Genomic DNA, 26972 nt, shown 5'->3' with positions numbered 1-26972 from the left:
TGAACAAGAGAAAAAGGAAAACAAAAAGAGAATATTTTTTGGACAAAAATATCCCTCACCAGGCCACTAGTTCAAGACTCAAGTAGACTAAGGGCCTATTTGTTTGTGTTCATTTTTTTTCCCCATATCATAATTTCTATTCTTTTGTTATGGGGAATAAAAAAAGAATAATAGACTTTTTGTTCCCCATAACAAAATAATAGAAATACGTTTGTTTACATTTTTGTTCCTGGAATAAAATAATAGACTTTTTGTTCTCGGGAACAAAAACAAAAAACAAAAAAATTTGTTTCTTATTCCCGAACACTTTTGAGAAACAAATTTTCTTTTCCTACTTCTTCCTTCTCTTTCTTTTCTTCTTCTTTTTTCTTTGGCCGATTGCTGGCCTCGGCCATGGTTGGCGACCGGTCGTCGAGGGTCGCGACCTCGTCGGAGCGTCGCCGACCCCAACGAGGCTCGACCTTGCCTTGGCCGGGCGAGCTCGACGACCCGCGGAGGCCGGGCGAGGCCAAGCTTGGTCGATGGTCAGGTGAGGCCGTCGGCCCTTGTCGGCCGATCGCCAACCATGGCCGAGGTCAACAACCTACCAAAAGGAAAAAAAAAAAAAGGAAAAAGGAAAAAAAAAAGAAAATAAAAATAAAAATATTAAAAAATTAAAAGAAAAAAATTATACAAGTTTACCAAACGCGTTTTTTGTTCTTTTTCTATTCTAGGAATAGAAATTATACAAGTTTACCAAACGCGTTATTCTATTAAAAAATTATTCCCCGAGACAGAAATAGTTTTTTCTATTTATGTTCCCTAGAACAATCTTTTAATAGAAACGTTACCAAACGTACGATAAATGACTACTTTTAATCTTTATTTGAAAAAAACACCACTTCAAATCATTTTAACAAGGCCACTTCGGGTCTCTATTTGATATTTACTCTTTTTTAGTAAATAGATGAAGTGGGCCTTAATTCTTTTGACTTCAATTTTTGTCAAATCTAAACTTGTCTTTTAGAAAATGAAATCTATTATCTTCTTCATTTATGCTCCAATGATAATTTATCTATTTTTCGTCCTTCCTATTTCAAAGCTCTCTTTAATCGAAAAATTTGTTTACTATATGAAAGATTTTGTTTTTTCTGTTACTATTGAGAAACGCTTCTATTTGAAATTTGTGAGATGTTATAGTAATATTTACAAATACATTAAAGACATCGACATGAAAAAAGTTATACAAATTAATGAATGTAATTTGACCGACATAGTAAGCAACTTATTTAATGCGAAAAGGTTATACCCATTAACATAAATATGAACGTTGATTTCAATTATTGAACTATGATTTTGTTTGATTTGACTGTTGTATTTTTTGAGTCCAATTAGTTCAATCAGTCCCATGTTTTTTTTTTTTGTCAGTCCTACTCTATGCTTATTCTTAGACTTTTGCCCTGCCTCTTGTAAGGCATGAGAGTCGAAACCCACTCCTAAAACTTACGCGTCCTCACCCCATCCCATTCGAGGGGATTTGAACCCCTCACCCCATTCCATGTTGAAAGGATGGCGACTGGGGCGAATCCTAGTGGTTTAGTCCCATGTTAACATTCGACGATTTAACTTGGTCGTGAACCTATAGTTGCTGGCGTTGCTATCAGTGGAGATGACATGTCAGCAAAATCGAGAGAGAGAGAGGAAGGGGGTGCTGCCCCTATTTCACCGGCTCTTAGCAAAGGTGACCGGCCCTCCTTAGTGGCCTCGAGAGGTCGACCACCCTCGCGAGCGGCCCTCGCCGACCAAGGAGTGGCAGTGGCGCCCCCTCCAATCTCTCTCTCCTGTTTTTTTGGTTATTTTTTCAAAAATCCCGGGCTCCCTTGAGAGCTCGAGCCTCTTCATTTCCCCGTACTCGGCCGAGATGGTTGCAGGAAAGGCATCGCGGGGATCTAAGGGGGTTACCCACCTCCCGATTGGGAGGTGTGGCAGGAATATTTTTCGAGCTCCGATTCCTGGGTTCTACCCGTTCTTCACTCCCAAGAGTTTCCTCCCGGTCCCGTCTCATGGGCTTGATGGGAGCCTTTTAAAGACCTGCTCATATCTTTCCAACATGGATGTACATAATAGCGAGCACCCATGGTTTCTCATGTGGACTATCGTGCCGGATGCCAACTATTAAACTAGCTAGAAGTTGGTTCCCAACCCCCCCCAACCCAAAAAAAGAGAAAAGACTACCTAGAAGGGACAAATCGTTAGATAGAAAAAAGTAAGGACTAATTTGAACAAAATTTCGATTAAAGGGACTACTTTTGCGATCTCCCGAAAATATAGTGACCCACGTACGCTCGTTCGTCGTACCGTTATTGCAGAGCTTTCTCTGGTGTGGTGTAGTTGCCGCTCCCGTCTTGCTCTCGGCGACGCCCTCTCGACATTTCAGGAGCTCGGCGGCAGTCCGGTCGGGTCGGGTCGGGTCGCGAAGGCTCCGTCTCTGCATCCACCACCGCCACCGCCTTACAATCGCTCGGGCGAAGTGCGGAAATCGAGGTGCATCCGCTATCCTCCGCTTGTCGATCGCTGCAATCGGTGCGCGATAGGAAGTGATCGAGATTGCCCCGTCGAGTCGAGCGAACGCGAACGCCGCCGGGCATGGGCTCCGACAAGCAGCCCCTCGGGCTGCTGGACACGCTGAAGATGGAGCGGATGCGGACCATCCTGACGCACCGGTACCCGTATCCTCACCAGCACTCGCGCCACGCCGTGATCGCCGTCGCCGTCGGGTGCCTGTTCTTCATATCCTCCGACAACATGCACACGCTCGTCGAGAAGCTGGAGGGCAACATCAAGTGGTGGTCCATGTACGCCTGCTTGCTGGGGTTCTTCTATTTCTTCTCGTCCCCGTTCATCGGCAAGACCATCAAGCCCAGTTATTCGAATTTCAGCAGATGGTGAGCGCCCGGTTCCGTCGCGAGGTTAAAAATGAGTGTTTTTGTGCAATTGGGGAGAGGGGGGTTGGGGAGCTTGCTTTCATGATGTCGAATGCGTATGAGATTGACAATGGCTGTGAGTGGTTCTTGAGGACGTCGCTTGCTTGCGCAGGTACATAGCGTGGATTTTAGTGGCAGCACTGTATCATCTTCCCAGTTTTCAGTCAATGGGAGTGGATTTGAGGATGAACTTGTCTTTATTTTTCACGATTTATGTCTCCTCTGTTTTGTTCCTTTTCGTCTTCCATATTTTGTTTCTTGGCCTTTGGTATATCGGGCTCGTATCTCGTGTGGCTGGAAGAAGGCCCGTGATTTCGACCATTCTCCAGAATTGTACAGTGAGTTATGAGGATCCATTACTGTTGGCTTCGAGATTCCATAATGTTTTCCTTTTCTCGGTCATTTGTAATATGATGCATTCTGTGCTTGCTATCTACAGGTGCTAAGCATTGCCTGCTGTGTATTTTATAGTCACTGTGGCAATCGTGCCATTTTCGAGGAGAGGCCACTAGAGCAAAAATGTTGCGGTTGGCTCTCTCTTTGGAAGAAAGACGAGAGGAACACATTGATCTCAAAATTCCTGCGTATGAATGAGCTAAAGGACCAGTTCTGTTCATCTTGGTTGGCTCCTGTTGGATCTGCTAGGGATTATCCACTCTTGTCGAAGTGGGTTATATACGGGGAGGTATGTAAGCGAACTGTTAAAGATTATTCGTTTTTTGTCTGCATCAACTATCACTTCATCCTTGCTGTGTCTCTTTGTTGTGTTGAAGGGTGCAGGCTCGTCTGATGAAATTTCTCCTATATATTCACTATGGGCAACTTTTATAGGCCTTTATATTGCCAATTACGTTGTGGAAAGGTCAACAGGGTGAGTGGCATTGTGCTCGTTTTTCTTTTTCTCTCACCACAGGATTTGATCCCATGATCTAATCCTAAGTGCCCTCAGCCCCCTCCCCCTTTACCACCTGGAGGAACAGCTGGTGGCGACATTGGTAATGAACAAAAGTACAACCTTTCCCCCCGCGTGGAGACGGTTGCGATGGATGCTATTCAAACTTCTTAACATATTTCGTGGTTTTTGCTGATGTGTTTGAATAGCCAGTCAAGGCCTTACTAGGAAATAATGTAGCCTGGTTATGATGGACGATGCTGACCATCTGTTAGATTTTATCTCTGCGATAATCAAAGTGAACAGTAGGGAAGTTGAAAATTACAGTGGTTTCATACTCATACTAGCCTTTCTACCTGTATATCCAAAAAAAGGCCTATCCTGATAGTCATCTTTAGTATTGTTGATGTTGCTGTAGCCTGTACTTGTTATTGTTTAACAAACTTTTTCATTCTAAAAATGAGCAGGTGGGCTCTTACTCACCCTTTGTCAGTTGAAGAATATGAAAGGTTGAAGAAGAAGCAAATGAAACCTAACTTTCTGGACATGGTTCCTTGGTATTCAGGGTACACAGTTGCACTTCTTCTTTTTATTTTTCAACGTGTCTTGTTCTTTGTCGCTGAATAGACGGGTTTCAAGAGGATCTCCTAGTGATTTTGTCCTCACACTGTCGATAGTTGTATACTGCAGAACTTCAGCTGATTTATTTAAGACAGCGTTTGACCTCCTAGTTTCAGTAACTGTCTTTGTTGGCCGCTTTGACATGCGCATGATGCAGGTAAATGTCCATTTTCCAACTTATAGGGTCTAATTCATAGCGCATATATCTTCTTGAAAATCCCTAGTCGATAGCCTCTTCAATCTCTTTCATCACTCTCTCACAAGATAGATGGCCTGTTAAATAGTATCACAAGATTTTTCTTTATTCTCTTGTATTTCTAAATTACAAAAGGAAAATTATTCAACTCGTGTATTCTCCCGTTCTTAAGACCATCAAAACGGGCTTGAGTTGTCAAAACAGTTTTCATTCTAATCCTGCTTAGGGGGACTATTGAAGAAGATTTAGGAGCATCAGATATATACGGCCAGTCAATATGTTAGGTTTTTGAATAATGCCATTAAGGACTTAGATCCTAAGTAGAGTATCTCTTTGCTCTATTTATAAATTGAGCATCTATATAATCTTTTAACTCAAGTCAAGATATAGCATTTTATGTTTTCTCTATTCCTCTTTTTTGTGATACTGAAAATCTAATTCGATCGATCTTTTTTTTATCTCGTCTGGGTACCAAAGCATCTGTATCTGGCTAATGCGGTGGCTGCACCATTTCATCTTCTTCTTTCTAAATTTATCAGGCAGCAATGAACAAGGTTGAAGATGGAGTCGAGCAGGATCTTCTGTATGATCACTTCAGCCAAAGAGATGATTTTTGGTTTGATTTCATGGCTGATACTGGTGATGGTGGGAACTCTTCTTACAGCGTTGCTCGCTTACTGGCTCAGCCTTCTCTTTGCGTGCCTACGAGCGAATCCGTGCTTTCGTTACCACGAGGGAATTTGCTTCTTATTGGAGGTGATCTTGCGTAAGTGAATCATATGTTTTTTCTGTTCCACAACATGGCACTTTTATATCAGATTAGGTTACTTTGTTGCCTGCATTACATCCTATATCCTGCATCAATCATTGCATCTTTCTTTCAAAAGTATATCATAATTGATAGACTCGACGGTTCTTAAATACTATAAGGCATCAAAAATAAAATTTTTAGCTTTTTAAACCACTCTGATAGATTCAAATTTGTGCCTTATTCTCAGAGTAAGTAGCATATTCTTCTCAGTATTCATGCAGATGTGGTTGACAGTTATAATGATGCAGGTAATTTAACTGAGCAAATTCTAAAATACAGGTTCTCACAAAATTTAGATTTTTATGCTCTGTTGATCACTAATTTAAGGATCTACCTTGAATTTGATTTGTTTGTGTTGTGAGTTTGAACCAGCCCTGCTTTTGCTTTTGTCCTCAACTCTCAACCATTAATCGAGTTGGACAAGAATATTGTTTCTTCAGTCATAATAAATCAGAAACCTTTTCCAACTTTTTCATCAACCAAATGTGGCATATAAACTTTTCTGTGTCGCTTTTATTTGTCATTACATTGAGACTGACCTCTCTCATTTGCTTTTCTTTTGGTGGATCTTAGTGATGCTCAAATTGCATATACTGTTACTTTTTTGAGTATAGGATCGTGCAACTTTCAAGTAGAGATCAGATCAACATTTTCAGTCACATGCTAATTTAGTTTTTGATGAAGTTACTGAGGACCAAAGTTTTTTTTTTTGGTAATATACTGAGGACCAAAGTTGACGCCTGAAATAATTGTAAAACTGAACCTGGACGTGGAGAACCTTAAAATTTACCTATATTCTTGAATTTTATCCTGTTTTCTTATAATCTTGATAACCTTATTCATTGCTTCTTGCCGTTGTGAGATGATATTGTGTGATGTGTGAGGAAACTTGTTAATAAATTTGGTAATCTTATTCTTGCAGCCCCCATAAGTAGAGTTGAATGGCACAATTTTAGTGATAGTGGATCTTGAGGACCTTGTATCACCTTCATTAATGCGTTGAGTCGTTGACTATTTGCTTTCTGGGCTGTGGTGCTGATCATGCCTCTATTAGCTGCTGTTAAATTAAAGTTCAGCTAATCTTTGAGCTATTTTACTTCTAGTCTTTGGGTTTTTATTGTTTGGGGAGAAACTCTGCATCTTTATTTGCATAGCAGTTGCTGAAAATGAAACAAAAGGCTAGATTTTTAACATCATGCATGATGTAGAAGTAGGTAAATATGGGCACCAACTGTATGTCTATGCTCATGCTTTCTACAGATTTAATTTTTTAGACTTAAAGCAAAACTTATGGTTCTTTTTTAGATATCCAAATCCATCCGCGTTCAATTATGAAAGGCGATTCTTTTGTCCTTTTGAGTATGCTCTTCAGCCTCCTCCTTGGTACAAACCTGAGCAGATAGCTGTGAACAAGCCTGAACTTCCATTTGGGTTGTTGGAACTAAAGCGATATGATGGGCCCCAGGCTTTTATTATTCCTGGAAATCATGGTCAGTTTTAGAATCCTCAACCTCACCTAAGTTATTAGTTTGGATACAGAATAGCTCCTTGCATCCTTTTCTAATGTTGAAACTAATATCACTAGCTGTGTTTGCCCTCAGTTGTTGTTGCTCTTCAGAAGTTTCTTATATGCAGTGCTATGAGAATGAAACTATTGTTTCATAATTTCATGTTTATGTGGTTTACAGATTGGTTCGACGGACTTCATACTTTCATGAGGTATATATGTCATAAGAGCTGGTTAGGTGGGTGGTTTATGCCTCAAAGAAAGAGTTATTTTGCTTTGCAACTTCCCAAAGGATGGTGGATATTTGGCCTTGATATGGCGCTGCATTGTGATATTGATGTATACCAATTCAATTTCTTCTCAGAGCTGGTAAAGAATAAGGTACTTCCCTAAAATTTTTTCAGTGTTTGGACATTTTATGCTAAATGAGCAGATATGGTGAAAGCTTCTTGAATTGACTTATCCTGCATAAATATTAGAAAGCTCTCATTAGGTATATTTCTGCTACCTGTCAGCATTCTGGTTACCATTCTATAAGATGTCTCAGCAGTTTATTATTCGCTAATTGCCTGCAGTGTGATACCTTTAGCTCTTCTATACTTTTTCAGCAGACTCTGTGTGAAGATCTGTTGTATTTTTGGTCTTGGTGCAAGTGTTAAGCACCCGTTTTGCTGCAGCAGCTGATTTAGGAATGAGAAGTCCTTGATCAACATTTTAATTCGGCATTTTTCTTCCTCAGTAACATATATGTGCTACTACTTAATTTAAGCAGTTCATTTGCAATAGAATAATGCACACTTGTATTCTGTAATGTGGTTATTATTTAGGTGCTCTGATGGTTGCTCTGCATTTGTAGCTATTCCATGCAAACATGAACAACAGTGTGCATTGAACCACGAAAATGATTTTCTTTTCCATCATCTCATCGAATCAACTTAATCTGAGCTTATATACTACAGAATTTGTTTCCAGCATTTTGTATTATGGGATTGCTTATTTATGGTGTTTACATAATCATTTCTGGTAAGTCTATTCACAGCCTTTAGTGATGGGATTATAACTGCAACTTTCAATGAGGGACTAGAACCAGTCTATGACTCCTACATTATGCACGAATGTTACCAGCTCTCAGTGCCATTCTGTCTCTTGATACAATTATTATCTTATTCCACCTTGATTGCAGGTGGCAGATGATGACTCTGTAATCATAATGACGCATGAACCTAACTGGCTTCTTGATTGGCACTGCAATGAAGTTTCTGGAAAGAATGTCTCTCACTTGATATGTGACTATTTGAAGGGAAGGTGTAAACTTCGAATTGCTGGGGATTTGCACTATTATATGCGTCATTCGTATGTACCTTCAGGTAGTCCAGTTTATGTGCAACATCTACTTGTCAATGGATGTGGTGGGGCATTTTTACATCCAACACATGCATTTGGCGACTTTAAGCAATTTTGTGGAGCTAGATATGAGACCAAGGCGGCTTATCCTTCTTTTGAAGATTCAAGCAGGGTAATGCGGTGAAGTATCTAGCCCCACTTTCCAATTTGTCTCAAAGTTACAAGGCAATGTCTTGTTTTTACTTGGTTACTTTGCAGATTGCCTTAGGGAACATTTTGAAATTCAGAAAGAAAAACTGGCAGTTCGATATTATCGGTGGTATCATCTACTTCGTACTGACTTTTTCAATGTTTCCACAAGTGAGCATTCCTTTAGTTCAGTGAAATATTTTCCATTCAAATTTTGCTAGACTGCCAGTATGATATAATTTCTGGTATGCTTTGTATATTCATCCAGCACCTCGGAAGTAGACCTTTTAGACTTATCTAGCTTCTCTTTATTTTGAACCACTTTTAACTAATCGAAGTTCTATGAAAAGAAAATTTCCAGTTCCTTTGCCTGTGCTAGGTTGTTGCTCAATCAAATAGCGTTGAGCTGCAGTGCTCATTCAGCTAGCCACAATTTTTTATATGACGTTGAGTTATTCACTTATTCTTTCATTTTCTCTGCAGTGTAAGCTCAATCACATTTTTAAAGATGACTCGTTTTCTGGTCATTTGAGGAGCTTCTTTTTTACTGTATGGGCTGCTTTCAAGTACATGCTAGTACACTCTTATGTGTCCCTAGCAGGTGCTTTGCTATTGCTAATTGCAGCAATCACGTTTGTGCCGTCGAAAGTCTCCCGAAAGAAACGAATAGTGATTGGTGTACTTCATGTATCTGTGCACTTGACTGCTGCACTAATTCTTATGCTGCTGATGGAAGTAAGTGTAGAGACATGCATCAGGCATAAGCTACTGGCAACTTCAGGTCAGCCCTCTTATTTTCTGCTGTCTGTGTGTTTCTTTGACTTTCTTGCTGCTATACACACCTCCAAAGTGGAATGGCTCAGACATAGACTCGGATCAGCGTGTGCTTTTAAATATGGAAGTTTGTTGACTATGATGGAAATTTTTATTCCTTTGATAAATTTACATCAATTAAGCCTCTTTAAGCACATATCATACATTGCCTTTAATTCTTGTGGAGCTTGGCTATCTTATCTATGGGACAGCAAGATACGTACTCAAGTGTTTAAGATGCTGATATTGATTTGCGTCTTAGGTTATCATACACTGTACCAGTGGTACCGGGAAGTAGAGAGTGAGCACTTTCCAGATCCGACAGGCCTCCGAGCTCGTTTAGAACGATGGACATTGGGACTTTATCCGGCTTGCATCAAGTATCTTATGTCTGCCTTTGATGTCTTGGAGGTTCAATTCTCGATCTAGTCTTCAAGCTGGTGTTTTTCAAATGCTAATATATCATCTCTAATTGTTCTTCCACAACATGCACTTTCTTTGGATTGACTTGCTAGGTTATGGCTGTTACCCGGACGAACATCTGCAAGATGGGATTGGCATCCTTATCTCGTGGTGGTGCTGCAATATATTATGCTTCCGTTTTCCTCTATTTCTGGGTCTTGTCCACTCCTGTTGTCTCTCTAATTTTTGGAAGCTATTTATACATATGCATCAACTGGCTTCATATACACTTTGATGAGGCCTTTTCCTCACTTCGAATTGCGAATTACAAGGCATTTACACGATTCCACATAAACTCTGATGGTGATCTTGAAGTCTATACCCTTGCAGTGGATAAGGTAACTGGTTAGAACTCTCTGCTGCTTTATTTATGTAGATGGTAAGCTCTTCGGTTGATTATGAAGAATGACAAGTATTTGTCTTTTTCTTTATGAATTGTTTCCATCTAAAGGGGAGGGTCATGTCACTGTGTTCCATCAAAACAAATGTAAAAAAGTGAAACAGAACAGTTTACGGGGGCTTGCGTTACATCATAATTGGGTTGAAAACAATTCTCGACTTTATTCTACCTAATGACTTTCCTACATGGCACTCTTATATTGAACACTTTTGAAGTGCCTGAGTAGGGAGAATTGGAAGCTGTTTTCTTTGCTTAACAACAGTGAGAAAGAACAGGGTTCAAGAATTTTTAGGTAAGTGCATTGTCTTGCGAATTGGTCAATTGTTGTATTGGGATGGTCATGTCTGCACTTTGATGTGGATTCAGTGCTATGATCTATCAAATATTACAAGCTAAATTATGGAATTTTTGGAAATTAAGATGTGATTAGATGCGCTGGATACCTCTTTATCCAATTAAAGGCGGGACTCTAAGAAATGTGGAGTTTTCTGTTCATTTCGACAACTGGCAATTTTTATTATACTTTGGAATATCATGATATGACCAGAAATTTGTTGCAAGTGTTGGTAATATAATTCCTTTGGATGATTATCTCTCAGTGACTCATGTTTGATGGTTGTTGGTGTATCCTGTTACTTATTGCAACTAAGACATAGCACTGATCATTGTGAGACCATGTTACTAGCTTTAAGGAGACTTTAGAAATTCTATGTTGCGTCAAGTTAAGCTTTCTGATAGGTAACAAAAGTTAAAGGAGAGTTTTGTGTTTCATTCTCTGTTACTTTGATTGGCATTGCGGTTGGTTTTTTCATGCTTCAATGCAAATTTTTCGTAGACTGTTCTCGGTTGGTTTTTTTAATGCTTCAATGCAAATTTGTTGTAGACTGTTCTCTCTCTCTCTCTCCCTCCCTGGATGTTGACAACCACTTGACATGTACGATAGTTCTGATCCAACTATCACTTTTGCCTGTTGAGTGTATCCTCTGTTTCAAAGTCTCACGATGCTTTTGCACTCATTGTGGAACTATGAACCACCAAAGAGCACAGCATGTGTCAGAAGTTAAGTGTAGTACTTCATTTTCCCTTGTAATGCAGGTTCCAAAGGAATGGAAGCTGGATCCTGATTGGGATGGTGAGCCAAAACAACCGCAGCAATTAAGCCACCTCAAGAAGTTCCCTAGTAAATGGAGTTCAGCTGCTCCCTTACAGGATCCTGTAAATACAGTAAGAATTGTTGACCACTTTGTCATAAAGCAAGCAGAAAAACCACATTTGGAATGTGCGGTGGGTCAGTAATTCACTGAGCATTATCACTCAGGTGGGTAGTCATCGCAATGTCATCAGGGATGGGCAAAGAAAAGGGTTTATGAGGGGTCATTCATAGACGTGTATTTGTCTCATTGCTTACCTGTATGTCCTGAGCATTTTTCAGCTATAGATCTGTACGACGTCTCTGAAAGCTGGGCTGTGTTCTCCACATTTTTTGTCTGCCTTTTATGAGCCAAGAATATGAGTAAGGCACCACATCCTGAAAGCTCCTACTTTTCTTGTTGGACCTAATGGATCTAATTGTTCAAAACACTTGGACGATGTTCTGCCGCTTCGCTTCTGTCATCTCGTCAGACTATGAGCTGGTAATTCAGGAACCGAATGGACAACATACTGGTGATTTAACGTGGGTGTTATTTAGCTCTCACTATGAGTACAATTCAGTAAAATCGTAGATATATGAACCATCAAAATCGTGAGTATGTGGCTAGAGAGGAGCTTTGCTAATCTTTTACTTCTTGTTATATTGCTGTCTAAATTTGTGTAAAGTACGAGGAATGATGCCTTATTAACTCTTTGCCGAAAACGGAGCTGTGATGCACTTTATTGGATGGAGGAATAATATCAATGTACCATTGGATTCAAGCTTAAACTGAAGTTGGCTTTTTCTTTGTTGGTTCCGCAAGTGAAAAGGGCCAAGGGTGAAGCTATTGAATCTTATTGCCATAAGAGGAAAATACGGTAGGAGAGAGTAATTTATGTCTTTTCATGGCTCATCAGGTGTCGGCAAGTCAAGTCACTTCCTATCACAAACTCGAAAGGTCATATCTAGCGACAAGCACATGGAGCAAAACGCGAAACGAACAAAACAATACCCATCAATATACCAATTACCGATTGAGGTAAGGCCGTGAATGCCTAACGTGGGAGATTATGAAAAGATTTGAACCGAATGATGCAGATGGACTCATCATTCTAAGCGCCAACACTCTCTATAGAATGCTATTCTAAAGGAATTGCTGGGCACTTTCGACAAAATCCTGTTCATGCTCTAAGGCTACTCTTTCTATGTATTCCTTCAAGGGATTGTGATTTACCGAGGGTAAATTATGGCTACGACATCCGACATTCACTTTGCTCAAGACGTGAAGAACACATGCTGTTTCTGCAACTAAGTGTCGAAACTTGAAGAAATGTGCGGAACGCTACGGTCCTTTGCCAGGATCGTCGTTTCAAGAGTCACATGAACACGAAAATCTCTTGTTCTCCTAACCGAGGCTCCATCAGAGAAAAAGAAGCACCGAAACTAAAATGCGAAGGGACACAGAGGAATAGTTCTGCTGCCCACTTGCGAGGCGCTGCAGACAAAGTGCAAAGGAGCAACGACAACTTTAAAAAGCCAAAAGGCTTATCCTGTTATCTAATTCTGGTCTCTCCCCATCACCAGATGCGGACACATGACAAGTAACGGGAGTGACGAAAGTTGAGACATTGACGTTAGAGGATGCAGTTCTTCAGCTTATAAATTTTCAGTAGGGACCTCTTTCTCTCTCTCTCTCTCTCTCTCTCTCTCTCTCTCTCTTCATATATATGCCTTGGCCTTTTTTGTGTTCTTTGCTTTATGAGGGAGTTACTGCTTTTCTTGGGCCACGGTTGGGTCCATCCTTAGAAAGAGATGCATAAACCAATCCTAACAGATCAATTACACGTTGGAAAGATCTGCTCAAGTGGCGTCTCGTGTTTAATCTTCCATGTCAATGTTGCACTGCCCCTTATCGGGATCAACATTGGGAACTCGACCGGTGCGCCACGCGCTTTCCATATTGTTGTTCACTGCATCCAGACGGTTCAGCTTGCGCCCATGGCGGTTTGAATCTACTGATGCGAGGTGGTTCATCATTGTGTCATGAAAGGAGCCGTCAAAGTAGAATGTCATCCACAAAATTTTCAGCTGCTCATAGTGTTTGATGATGTTGACTAGGTCGCTATATTGCTTTTTCTCCTGTTCAGTACTTGGCAATGTACATTGCAGCATGAAATATTTCTCACTCATTCCGATGCACTCGAGAAAGTTCTTTAATGATTTTAACTTGACATAACTTATCAATTTCAATTTTCATAACTTGCTAACATTTTGAATTACTGCCTCTTATATGGAAATACCGACCCTAAATCAAAGTGGCTTATCAACTTTTATCTTATCAAAGTACTAACTAGTTTGGTTTATCAACTGCCGTTCAAGTTACTTATAAACATTTAATTTTTATTTTTCTTTTGAAACTTACCACCTTTTCTATTGAGTGACCAACTTTTATTTGTCTTGAATAGCTACCCCTTTAATTACTTTTCTAAAAAATTAGCAACATTAACTAGCATGACTCGCCAACCTTTATCCCATTAAATTACCAAATAATATGAGACTGCGATTACCAACTCTCTTTTTAGTTACTTACCGATATTTATTTATTTGTTTTAATTTGCCAACTTTCTTATCACCTCCGAAATTTTATTTGATTTTCTTCGCAACACTTTATTTTACCAACTCTTTTCAGAAATAATTCAGTAAAATTCTTTTTATAAATTTCCAACTTTGGTGATAATTTGTAGAAAGAGTAGCCACATTTAAAGATTTGGTAAGTAAGCAAAGTTGGTAACTTACAAAAAAAATTGGAAATTAAAAAATAAAATAAAAAAAATATTTTAAAACGAGAGTTTGTAAGCTAAGAGTAGTTGGTAGGTCAATCGTAAAAAGTTAATAAGTCACTAGAAAATAGTTGGTAATTTTCTATGAGAGTTGTTAGCCTATTAGAAACATTGTAAGTAAGACATAAAAGTTGATAACTTCAGATAAAATTTTGTACTTTAAAATAATCATATAAAAATTGATAAGTAACTTCAAGAAAAAAATGACTATTAGCTAGTAAGTCCATCATAGAGATATTGGTAAGTGGCTCAAAAAAAACGGTCGTCAAATTTTCTAGGATAGTTGATAACTTATTAAAAGTGCTGGTAAGTGAAACAAATAAAATTTGATAACTACGAGAAAATTTGGTAATTTAATAATAATAATAATAATAAAAGGTTACAATTGATAAAAGTTTGTAACCTAAAAGTAGTTGGCTTGTTGATCATAGAAAAGTCACCGGTAAGTCATTATAAAAAGTCAGCAATATTCTATAAGAGTTGATAATTTATTAGAAAAGCCGTTAAGTAAGGCAAATAGAGGTTGGCAATTTAAAGTAAAATTTGATATTTTAAAATAATCAAATGAAAATTGGTAAGTAAGTGAAAGGTGATTTGGTAACTTAAAAAAAGTCAATAAGTTAAATATGGAAAAGTTGATGAGGCACTGAAATAAAAATTGGTATATTGTTTTGAAAGTATGTAACATATTAAGACATTGATAAGAAAAGTGAATGAAAGTTGGTAACTTATAAGAGAAGTTAAAATTTTTAAAAATCACATGGAAGTTTGCAAGCGGCCCAAATGAAAGTTGGGAACTTAGAAGTAATGGCAAATCAACTAGAGAAAGGTTGCGAGACACTTAAATAAAAAGTTGGTAAATTTAATTTAATTTTTTTTTTATATCCAGGATCCGGTCGGCACATCTTACGGGTGCTCATGGTTGCCGCTGGCCCGTTCGGTTCAATGGAGCCATGGCCACCCACTTAAGATGGGTTAGCAACACGGAGGTTTAAACCTACGACCTCGGCGATGAGAAGCAAGGCCCTTACCAGCGCAGCTGCCCGCCGATGGGTGGTAAATTTAAAATATTGATAAGCTATATAAATAATAATTGGAAATTTTCTAACAAATAAAAAAGTTGGTAAATCCTGCAAGTGTGAGTAACATAGCATTAGCTTATTAGAAAAAGTCAACCATCATTCTTTTTACCAACAATTTTTTGTGCTTACCAACATTTCGTAAATCTCACCAGCATGGAAAAAATTCTTTTTTTGAGCACAAAATAGGAGAATTGTTCAGAGTTGGTTTTTAAAATAAATAAATAAACATCAGTAGTTAAATAGAGTTGCTACCGCAAATCACCTTGTAACTTAATAAGAGAAAAAATTGTAATCACTTTAATTAAGTTTGGTAATTGCTAAAAATAGTTGGTAAATTTAATAATTTAGTGAGCAAGAGAAATAAAAGTTAGTTACTCAAAAGAAAAAAATGCTAACTTTTTTATTAAAAAAATGAAAGTAACTAAAATTAGAGTTAGTAAACCAAAACTAGTTAGTTACCTAATGGAAGACAAGCTGGTAATAAGTCACACAAACAAATATTGGTAAAGCTAAGGTGTTGATGAAAATTTTAATAAAAGTTCATAAATGATAGTAAAAAATAAAAAAAAAGAGCAAATAGACGTTGGTAAATAACCTAAATAAGAATTGATAATCCAAAATTAGTTGGTAATTTAATGAAAGAAAGTAGGTAAGTCACCAAAATATAAATCTGTAAAATCACATGAGAGGCCGACAAAGACCGGTGAGGAGCGACTGATGCACCGGCCCTCGTAAGACCATGGGGCGGCGATTGCAAACCCTACATTGCAGCAAAAAAAAGAAGAAAAAAAGAAGCACAAGAAACACAAGAATAAAAAAAAAGAAAAAAGAAGGCCAGAAAAGAATATCAATCATTGAACTTCAAAACCCTACCTTGCTTCTACTTTACACCGCGCCGTTTTCTTTGGCCGATGTAAACCGGTTTGACGAAGCTTCACGTAACCTTCACTTCAGTTTCACGTGGCGCACAGTGATTTTTTGGGGGACAAAGTACTAGATTTCAGGTTAATTCAGTCAAATCGTCAATAATAATGGCATTATGCTCCATTATTAGGCACGGAAATTGTTGGCAAAAACATAATATATAAAACACGGCCACCATAATTTCCATCAATTTCATTAACTGCTTGACCATTATTGCCTTCCCCGAAAGTGAAGAATCTTCTTGAACTCAACTTTGATCCGTGGAGATGGCATGACCAGACGTGAAGCATAAGGCATCGAACTATACACACTTTAACATAATCCATTATAAGGGTCCTCTTTTTATATGTGGTTTCTATGTCTAAATTGACGTTTCATCTCTTGTTTTCTTGCTTAGGATAAGTTTAGTAGTGCATACACTTTACCTTTTTTTTTTTTTTTTTTTTTTTAATTTAACTTGAAACGCCTTGGATTTTGATGACATATAAGTAGATTCGAACATTGTATTTCGATATTCGTATAATATGTTAGGTTTGGTGGGAAAGTAAAAAGTTACATTTTTCTTTATTATAAGTCCGAATAAATGCGTCCTCCTCCGTCTTTCGAGTTGGACTTTCTTTTTTCAAAACTATTTTTCGTATATCTTTTTGGGTGTCGATTGTTTTCGAGAGCACAGATGAGGGAAAATACAATAAGAATAAGGGAAATGCAAAATGGAGGGAGCAGGGGGAAACGTTTGGTGGTGGTGGTGGTGGTGTTGGTGGGTGCTTAGCTGTGGACAGATGGTGGGTATTAAAGATGATGATAATGTAAAAAGCCAACATTCACAACGCCACATGCCCACCATGTGAAAAAATAAAAAAAAAGGAGACTAGCCCTTTTGTCCATTCTCACCTCCCTAGAGTCAGTTGGCAATATAATAAATATATGTATACGTATACGTATAAGTAAATGCCTCTCTCTGTCTCTCTCTTTTCTTCACCAACTTTTGAGAAGCTTTTTTTTTTTTTTTTTTTTGGGGTTTTTCGATGTATGCTTGTGGAGTTGGCTTTTGCTCTTTTGCTTGCTTTAAGATCACACCCGTCGCCATCACTTATTGCGCCGACAAATCTTGGTGCCCTGGCATTAGGCATTCGCGGTCAGACTCCCCCCAAAAATTAGGTTCTCCGCTCGAGTTTTCTTTTTTTCCTTTTTTTTTTTCTTTTCATATGAAATAATTACGGAAATGATCCTTCAAATGGTGACATGACTTGCGATGTTGTCCATCCAACATGTGATAATTTATTCAACGTGATTCCTGAACTTTTAATAAATATTTAATTTAATCCCTAAATTATATGAAAATATCTTTTATTAATATAAGTTTAAGGACAATTTTAAACTTCTTCATATAATTCAGAGACTAAATGAAATATGTACCAAAAGTTCATGAATCATATTAAATAAATTAAAAGTTCATAAATGATATTGCATATCAAACTAAAGTTTAAAGATGATATTGCATATCAAGTCAAAATTCAGAGATTATTTATGTCATTTTTTTTTTTAAAGAACAATGTATATCTCCAATTTGTTTGAGTAGGTACTGCTGACGAGTGATTCACATGGTTTCCTTCTTATTTACATTTTGCAATTTTAACAAACCTTCACTAAATCTTTGTAACAATGGTTGTTGTCACTGGCCAACAAATATTCTGTGGTGTGATCGTGCATTTGACTCTCGTTGGTCGATTGTGCCTCATGTCAAGTGTCATGCGGTGTACTATCACAAAAAATAACTTCCGATTGCATTTAGTTTTTTTTTTTTTCAATTTATCAACTTTTCTATTAAGTTACAACTTTTTATTTGCCTTGGTTAGTAACATCTTACCTTTACTGACTTATTCTAATGATTGCCAACCTAAATTAGCGTGACTTTTTAACTTTTCTCTCATTAAATTATCATCTAATATAAGGCAATCAAATTTTATTTGAGTTACTCACCAGTGTTTAATTGTTTTCTTTTTAAATTTGCCAACTTCTCTTATCACATACAAACTTCCATTCATGTTTTTTTTTTTTTAATGTCTTAAATTTACCAAACTTAGGTAGAATGACTCATCAAATTTTCTCCTATCAAGTGATTGACTAATTATTGTTGTCCAACTCTCATTTAAATTACTTACCAAATTTGTTATCCTTTTAACTATCCATTTTTCTTATTTCCGACCAACTTCATTTACTTTCATTAGTAAAACCTTAAAATCTACCAACTTTTTTCCTATTAAGTTATCAAGTATTTCTACGTTACCAACTTGGATTTAAGTAAGATAGCAACTTCTATTTGTCATTTTAGCTTACCAAATTTCTATTGGGCAACATAATAAGAAGAAAAAAAAATTGTAGGTAAATAGCTTAATGAATATTTGTAAAAGACAAGAGAAAGGACCAAATCAAATGAACATTATATGCTAAAGGGCTTGAAAGAATGCTCAATCCAAGAGTCCATTTCGGACTGCTTTCAGCTGTAAATCCCAAAATACATTATCATTTCCTGTGGCACGCAGAGATTCGACCTAGTTAGGCTTAGTTTTAGCTCAGCTTCTGCACTAATGACCCACCCTAAGCCAGTTTCATAATACCTTCCCTTTTCCATCGCGTCCTTCACAGCATAAAAAACTAATGTCGACAATCATGTTCTTTCGAAAAAGCATCGGTCGAGAGCCTTCAGTTTTAGCAAAAGCCCGCGTCGAGAATCAATGGCATCTTTCGGGAGCTGGGGTTTTATGAAGAGATTAATAATAATGCAGTACGATATTCTGATCCTGAATTTTTATAACGACAGCCTGCGAGCATGCACTTGCCGCGTACGAGGTAATGAGTAACGAGAGAAAGCAGCCTATAGGAATTATAATGGCTCTGGACCGCTTCGGAGCAAAATTCTCAAGTCGGCATCCCAGCCAGGTGGAGTTCCAACTCTTTTTACACACCCCGTTTCGCCATTTCGAGCACACGGCGACCCTAAGAAAGCCGTTTGCGTGCCGCTTGATCTCGACATGCACAGCACGAGAAATATAGACAGTGACCATATCAAGACGATAAGACGCAAAACATCAAACCGAACAGCAGATGACCGGCAAATGAAGAGCCGCAAAACAAAAAGCAAAAGGAACGCGTCGGCCTTTCGAGTCGACATCGAAGGAGAGTGTCCACATGTTCGGACAATCGAGATGGGGCGAACAAACATGCACGAGGCCCGTTTGTAAAGTCTCTTAGGTTGTCACTGCAAGCGTCGCGAATTGCTGGATTTTTAGGCGTTGAAACTGTGTCATTTCGATTCGCGTCGGGGTGGCCCCCCTCCCCAATAACTTCTTTCGCACTATTACATGGTGGGCAGGCCACTTCGTCGGTCCTTAGTATTTTTTGGCCAATAATTGAGGTTTACCGAATTGATTGCCCACTGTAAAAATTCGACGAACCTATCTTTGTCGCCTTTTCGGCCCGAGCCGCAAAGGTCGCTCTCCCTTTCCCCCCCCTCCCCTTTGACTGCTTTTAAGGAACAAGCTACTTGCGTTTTTCTTCTTGTGTCTGAACGCTTAATTGGACCGCCATTAGAAGTCCACGACAGTGAATGTTGTGATCGGGAGGGTGTCGTGTGGAGATGAATGTAAGAAGTGAATGATTCCTTTACTTTACTTAGGGTTTTTTTTTTTTTAGTTGGGGTAGGGGAATTCGTGGATCCGATGCCTTGCGAGAATTGAAGTGCTTTGACGTGATGGGATGGGACGGGGGTGTAGAATATGATAATATGTCCTCGGACAATCTCCCTTGCGTGAGCATTTTGATGCTTATCTTGATCTTCTCCACAAGGGTGATTAGCACTCCGACGTGACAATTTTGCGTCGTCCCACTCCCTATGATGGGATCGGAGTCCCGTTTGTTTCTCAAAAAGCGAATGGTCTGGAAAACGTTTTCATTATAAACGATCGCTTTGTATGGTTTGGAATAAGTAGTTGAAGGACATTAGTTTCATTATCGATGGCAATTTACATCCATTTTGCTTTTATGAGGACCAGGGACGATTGTTTTTTAAGAAATGTTTTTCAAATCATTTGCTCAAACGCAACTCAAAAATTACCCAAATATGTAGGAAAAAACACAAATCATAAGTATCGTATTCTCTGTAATCGAGTGATTAATTTTGGATTTGATTGATTTAATTACCATATGGATTCGAACTTTGTAGTTGTTAGACAAGTAAGTGCTATTGAAACATGTACATAGATACAAGATGTATTGGGAAAAAAAAAATTAGTATTTTCTATCTCACCCGCTGCGATTTACTTAGTGTTGTCGAGCCTACTCCCAGCTGATTTAATGTCCCCTAAATATATGCCCAAACCGAACATTTTGTCACGGATGAATTACTCTCATAATAGCACTCAACAGGAGTCCTGGATCGCTCATTTTCCATCTAATTGTAAAATATCTGCAAGAGATTAATCAAGAGGGTTTCCTCTCTCCCTCATCCTCATTCTCCACCACACAAAAAAGAAAGAAGAAAGAAAAAGAAGACGCAAAGCTTGTTACATTAAGAAAATGAAAAGTGGGGATGATTAGCAATGAAAAAGGGCAGGCGTGTACGTCGCTTAATTGTATCTTTCTTCGCAACTTGACATCCAAAGTGGGGTCAGCACAGTCAAACGCTAATGGCGAAAAGCAACTTCACATGCCTCCCCAAAAGTCAAAAGGGCCAAAAATCCTTCTCCCCACGACCGCCACCACCTTATCACTTACCAACAGTAACTTTCACCGTTTACCCCCCCCAAAAAAAAAAAAAAAACTACCTTCAAGTTTTGAAAATCAAAACAACCACTTAAATTCCCTTGATCGAAATTATCACGTGCCAGATAATAGAAATAAGTCAATCAATTAGTTATTCGAATAAAATGGTGAGCATGACTTTTCGAGTGCATTTAAATATCTCTTCGAGAGCATTTAGATTTGGTCCCCGAGATTTATCAATGATGTCGCAAATTTGATAAATAAGATGGTGAAAAAAGAGAGAGGAAAGAGTGGGGAAAGACATTGGTATTTTTTTTTTAAAAAGAATAACCCGATAATTAAATAGGGTAGGTCGCAACCTAAAGAAAACCGGCCCCTCCCTCCTTCCCTCCCTCCCTCCATTTGCAAATCCGACCGAGGGGCGTCATTCAACGGGGTGGCGGGGCGGGTCCCGCCGCCAAAGAACGGTCTCCACATGATCGCGAAATTACGGTGGTCACGTTCACGGTAGGCCCCTCCTGCGCCACCGGTAGACTGCCACAGTCCCACCCAACAAGCCTAAAAAAAAATATCGGGCCGGGCAATTATTATTATCTCGGTATTTTTTAAAATAAGTTTTGTGGGGGGGATTTTGTTTCTTAATTGACAAAAAATTCTAACCACCACTTATTGAAAGCTGTACATTTTGTTGTTGTTGATATTCATGGAATAATCCAAGATAACATGTGGGCTGCGGATCCAATAATTTTTTTTTTTCAATTTAGCCTCAATGATTAAAGGGTCAATGGGTTTAGGGACATATAATATGAGGTAATTTTTTATTTTTTATTTTTCCTTCATTTGAGAATAAGATTACTAGACTCTAGGGAAAAATAATCTGTACATCCAATATGTGACTTATTATTAATTAGAATGCTTATAGCATGAAATGACGTTGTTAAAAAGTAATTACCTCAATTCATCACTCCACTAAATAAATGGCTAATGCAATCATATTCAATATCCCATCTTCTATTTGCCTTGCTTATATCTCGCTAGCGTCATTGTGACTAGTCTTTAAGTGATACGGCAATACTACCGCCCCATGTAATTGGCGGGTGTGTGGTAATCATGATAAGATATAAGGAATCGAACGGCTTAAAAAATTAACGATTCCGACAACACTCGAAGTCAGAATGCACCCTTCCGCAATTTCGGACTTCATCACATCAAAGTGGAAACACATAGGAGCAAAAGGCAAGTTAACTAAAGTGTGCTCACCGTGTCAATTCTCTACCAATTCTAAACATCAACCCGATGGTCCATACATGTACCTTCGGGCCTTTTTCAATTCCCTCATTCCCATCAATCCCTATGCAACAAAAGAAAGGCAGCAGGAGAATACCTTTCCCATTATCAAATCCGATTTTTTCCCTGCATCTCTATTCCGATTCACCAAAAGTTAACGAGAAAAGGGACAGCGAGCCGAAACATACCCCCCCCAGCAAACAAAAAATAAAGCCTTAGAGAACGCCAGGACCGGCTTGCAAAGCCAAGGTGCAGCGCGACGTGCGAAGCCACAGGAGAGCCTCTGACGGCCGTCGTGTTACTTAGTAAGATTAATCTTTGAATAATTATCTCCATAGTCAATCGGGCATACCAAATTTGAATTGACTCTACAGCAAGCACTATTCATGAATCGAGGCTAGACTCGGGAATAGTTTTCGGGGCGGGGAAATAGCCAAAAGGGGTCGTGTAATTAAGAAAGGGCTTAATGAGCTGTTGGCTCATATCTTTCCGTGCCGCTTTCTTTTATTTAATGAGGGGGGGCACTACGACCTCCTCCTTGCCGCATCCTTTCAATTTCCTTTTCTATTTTCTTAACCCATTTCGCTTGGATCTGTGCTTTTTTGATTGACACGATGTGGAGAAATCATTAGATTAAGACCGAAGATTCCTCCCCTCCTAATTTAGAAAAAAGAAAAATTGAAAAGTAATTTTTATTTATAATCCCTAAAATTTAACCCTATATGCAATGTTATCTACGAATATTTTATTTATTCAACGCGATTCGTGAAATTTAATCCAGTGTAATGTCATCCGTGAAATTTCGATTTGTTTAAACTAGTTCCAATGACATCTTTTATTAATTTAGATTTATCGATAATATCAAATATTTTTATATAATTTAATGAGTATTTGAACATATGTCAAAAGTTCATAGATCACACCACACAAATTGAAAATTCATGAACGGCAATATATATTAAGTTAAAGTTCAAGAATTACGTTACACTCTCATTTTTATATCAAACAAGTTTACTTATGAGATTGAGAAGCAAGACCTCTACCCCTAATTTTATCAAGTGGATGCAAGACGGGGGGGCAATATAAGCTGGGAAATTGTCAAAGTGGGTAATAGGGAGTAAATGAAAAGTGGCCCTATTGCTCAGTTAATCTTCGATTAATCAGATCTTAGTGAATCTAATTATTTTGGAAAACAAAAAGCGGAATAAAAAGGCAGGGCAATTTAATTAACTTCACCGTACGCCCTCCCTCCCTCGCCCCCATAAAATCCACCAAAGCATTCAGATTTCACCCTCTCTCTCTCTCTCTCTCTCTCTCTCTCTCTCTCTCTCTCTCTCTCTGTGTCGACATATAAAATAATTTTTCCCCTTCTTTTTCTCGGCTGTAATTGCTGCGTCAGAAAGAGAGAGAGAGAGAGAGAGAGAGAGAGAAGGGAGGGGAAGAGAGATAGAAAGAGAGCGCGACCCGCGAGAGCTGTTGCACATGGCGAGCTCCGGCGACGCCCCGGCGGCGGCGCGTGAGGGCGCGGAGGGCGGCGGCGGGGACAACAACTCCTCGGCGGAGCTGTGCGAGTCGGAGAGGGGGGGCGAGCGGAGCGTCTTGGGCGGGGCCGGCGGCGGCGGCGGCGGCGGAGGAGGTGGCGGGGGGAGCCGGTGGCCGAGGCAGGAGACGCTGGCCCTCCTGAAGATTCGTTCGGACATGGATGGCGAGTTCCGCGACGCGAGCGTGAAGGGCCCCCTATGGGACGATGTCTCCAGGTGAATTTGATCACAACTCTCGCACTGAATTCTTCGCTTCGTTTCGATCGATTTTTTTTTTCTCATCTCTCTCCGCGCGTGTGCGAAAGTGGAGTGTGAAGTGCGCTTTTCCGAGCGAGAACAACGAACCCGATTTCTTCTCTCATTTGGGTCTTTCGGGCCGGAGATTTCTTCGCCCTCCACTGTTTTTCTTCCCTCCTCCGACTCGATAATTCCTTGCCGAGTTCGCAGTTCATGAACTCCCGATTCACAGCCTCGACGACCCAAGAACTCCACCCCGCTTCGATTTCTCGTTCTTCTTTCAGAAAAAGTCGGGCGGGCGATTTTTTATTCTGATTCTTTTTCGAAGGGGGGTTGGGAATTGAGTTGCAAGATGGGGAATTTTTTTACGGCATCTGGAAAAAAAAATCCGGAGCATTGAGATGTCCACTTTCTCTTCTGGCGATTTTTCCTTTTTCTTGGAAGGGAATGGAATTGAGCTGGACATTGTCCTTCCCACTTGCCGAGAATTCCATGCGAGACATGGACCGAATCTCTGATGCATTGATGAGACCGACCTTCGCTCGTTCTTCCTCTAAAAACTTCCTCCACGCGGATGCGCTCTTGTTTTCTCTGGTCCGCGGTCTGCAAATTACGAAACTTTCATCGTTTTTCATGCCCGTTGTCTCAAACGGTTTTCTCGGGTACTTAGCATTTGTCGCAGGTAGAGCGAGTTAGAGAGACCGAGAGAGAGAGAGAGAGAGAGAGAGAGATAGAGACAGAAGCTAACGACTAGAGTTGAATGTCTTGAAACGGTTGTTGCCATCGTAAAAGAGAGAAATTTGATTCGTGTGTGCTTGGATCAGGAAGCTAGGAGAGCTTGGGTATAATCGAAGCGCCAAGAAATGCAAGGAGAAATTTGAGAACGTGTACAAGTACCACAAGCGCACCAAGGACGGTCGCACCGGCAAGCACGAGAAGAAGACCTACCGCTTCTTTGACCAGCTGGAGGCTCTCGAGAACCAGTCCCCTTCTCCTTCCGTCCCTCCTCCTCAGCCGCCGCCTCAGATGGCTGCCGCCGCCACCGCCGCTGCCGCCGCAGTGAGCACCGCTGGCCCGCCCTTCACTGTTACATCGGTCACGACCCATCATCACATCGCCACGTCGCAATTCAGTGTGGCGCCGCCCACTGGGACAGTTCCTCCTGCGGGCTTTCCTTCTTCAGCCGGGAATGTGGCTGTGAACCTGGCACGGGGCAGCGGGGTCGCATCATCCGCGCTCCCTAGCATGCCTGGGGATTTGGCCATCTCGGATGCTTCCGTGCCCTCATCTTCCTCCACTTCGTCGGATGAGGAATTGGGGCCCCCGACACGGCGAGGAATGAAGCGGAAGTGGAGGGGCTTCTTCGAGCGGCTGACGAAGGAGGTGATGGACAAGCAGGAGGCGATGCACAGGAAGTTCCTGGAGATGATCGAGAAGCGAGAGCAGGAGAGGATGGCCAGGGAGGAGGCCTGGAGGGTGCAAGAGATAACCAGGATCAGCCGGGAGCGCGAGATCCTCGCACAGGAGCGGTCTGTGGTGGCAGCTAAGGATGCGGCCGTGTTGTCGTTCTTGCAGAAGATTGCCGAGCAACAATTCCCGGGCCAGGCACAAGCTAATCCGTCGCCACCTCCACTGCAGCCGCAGCCACAGCCACCAGTGCGGCATGTGCCAAACCTGTCGTCGCCGCAGCCCATATCAGCCCTGGCCACGACACCAGGAGAAATTATCAGGTACTCCCAGGCACAGTCACAGGTGGTGAACATGGAGATCCATCGGAGCGCAAATAACGGCGACAAACAAGCCCCACGGAGCTCCTCGAGGTGGCCAAAACTGGAGGTCGAGGCACTGATCAAGCTGCGGACCGACCTCGAGTCCAAGTACCAGGAGAACGGGCCGAAGGGGCCCTTGTGGGAGGAGATCTCGGCGGCCATGAGGAAGGCCGGGTACAACCGGAGCGCTAAGCGGTGCAAGGAGAAGTGGGAGAACATCAACAAGTACTTCAAGAAGGTGAAGGAGTCCAACAAACAAAGGCCTGAGGACTCCAAGACCTGTCCCTACTTCCACCAGCTGGACGCCATCTACAAGGAGAAGAGCCACAAGTTCGAGGCCTTGGCGGGCCAACTACCGAAGCCGGAGAGCTCAGCAATGGCGCCACTGATGGTGACGCCAGAGCAGCAATGGCCGCCTCCCCCGGCGGAGCGGCGGATGGTGGACTCGACGGCGGAGGACATGGACAGCGACCACAACCCCGATGAGGAAGAGGGCGATGAGGAGGAGGATGGCAACGAGGGCGACTATGAGGTTGTGGCAAACAAGCCACCCTCAGCGGGTGCTAATAGCGAGGACACACATGATTGTTAGCAAAACCATTGTTCAGGTCATTTCACAGGTCGGGCCGGAGAATTAGGCTGGGCGGGCGGGTCAGACCGCCCTCCGGCGGCGGCGAATCAAGGTGAAGGGATGAATTTATACGTCAAATCACATGGGGGTTGCGAGGATGGGGGATTGTAGCATATGGTGAAGTGGGGTTTACATCTTTTTAATTTGTTTGATTTTATAATGATTAATTTATTTTGTACCCAGGTAATAAAAATGAAAAATCGTGGGAGAGAGTGAGGCGTTCAGGTTCTTCACAAGGGATTTAATAAATAAACATTAGAAAGAGGGAGAGAGAGGGAGAGATGTTTTTCAGTTGATGTTCCAAATATTCATGTTGACTGGTATATCTAAACGAATACAACGGTTCGCTTTGGTTTCTGCTGTTTCTCCTCCTATGTTGTTGGAATGTCTTAAGAACACTACCACAGTTGGAAAAGAGAGGAAACCCATTTGAGTAATAACGTAAAATTATGAAAAAGGAAGCTGAACTTGCACATTATCAGCTTAAATTAGAGATTCAGGAGATTTATCTTATATGAATCGGTATAGGCTCGACACCAACAATAACATGGGTTTCATATTATATGG

General features: G+C 40.4%; 2 protein-coding genes across 5 annotated transcripts; both read left to right on the top strand.

Annotated features, from left to right (window-relative positions):
- Positions 1 to 2340: 2340 nt before the first annotated feature.
- On the top strand, positions 2341 to 12119 carry LOC104449600. 3 transcript variants are annotated; one of them, XM_018876420.2, is made up of 16 exons: positions 2341 to 2924; positions 3076 to 3301; positions 3403 to 3648; positions 3737 to 3834; positions 4323 to 4421; positions 4546 to 4633; positions 5212 to 5438; positions 6789 to 6973; positions 7172 to 7371; positions 8174 to 8506; positions 8593 to 8694; positions 9007 to 9304; positions 9599 to 9747; positions 9852 to 10136; positions 11082 to 11132; positions 11294 to 11435. In XM_018876420.2, the coding sequence occupies exons 1-15, from the start codon at positions 2626 to 2628 to the stop codon at positions 11127 to 11129; spliced, it is 2883 nt and encodes a 960-aa protein (XP_018731965.1). In that variant the 5' UTR covers positions 2341 to 2625; the 3' UTR covers positions 11130 to 11132; positions 11294 to 11435. The 3 variants fall into 3 exon arrangements, with proteins under 3 accessions (XP_018731965.1, XP_039171243.1, XP_010062121.2); XM_010063819.3 differs by lacking the exon at positions 11082 to 11132 and having other exon boundaries at positions 2343 to 2924; positions 11294 to 12119; XM_039315309.1 differs by lacking the exons at positions 8593 to 8694; positions 11082 to 11132 and having other exon boundaries at positions 2342 to 2924; positions 11294 to 12119.
- An 11484-nt stretch (positions 12120 to 23603) lies between these two features.
- Positions 23604 to 26762, top strand: LOC104449599 (trihelix transcription factor GT-2). 2 transcript variants are annotated; one of them, XM_010063812.3, is made up of 2 exons: positions 23604 to 23984; positions 24830 to 26762. In XM_010063812.3, the coding sequence occupies exons 1-2, from the start codon at positions 23710 to 23712 to the stop codon at positions 26364 to 26366; spliced, it is 1812 nt and encodes a 603-aa protein (XP_010062114.2). In that variant the 5' UTR covers positions 23604 to 23709; the 3' UTR covers positions 26367 to 26762. The 2 variants fall into 2 exon arrangements, with proteins under 2 accessions (XP_010062114.2, XP_010062115.2); XM_010063813.3 differs by having other exon boundaries at positions 23830 to 23984; positions 24834 to 26762.
- Positions 26763 to 26972: the final 210 nt, after the last annotated feature.

The sequence above is a fragment of the Eucalyptus grandis genome, chromosome 6 (genome assembly GCF_016545825.1).
Source record: "Eucalyptus grandis isolate ANBG69807.140 chromosome 6, ASM1654582v1, whole genome shotgun sequence".
In the NCBI taxonomy this organism is placed as follows: Eukaryota; Viridiplantae; Streptophyta; class Magnoliopsida; order Myrtales; family Myrtaceae; genus Eucalyptus; species Eucalyptus grandis.
Note: the sequence above shows the minus strand (reverse complement) of the source record. Positions and strands in the feature narration are given on the sequence as shown.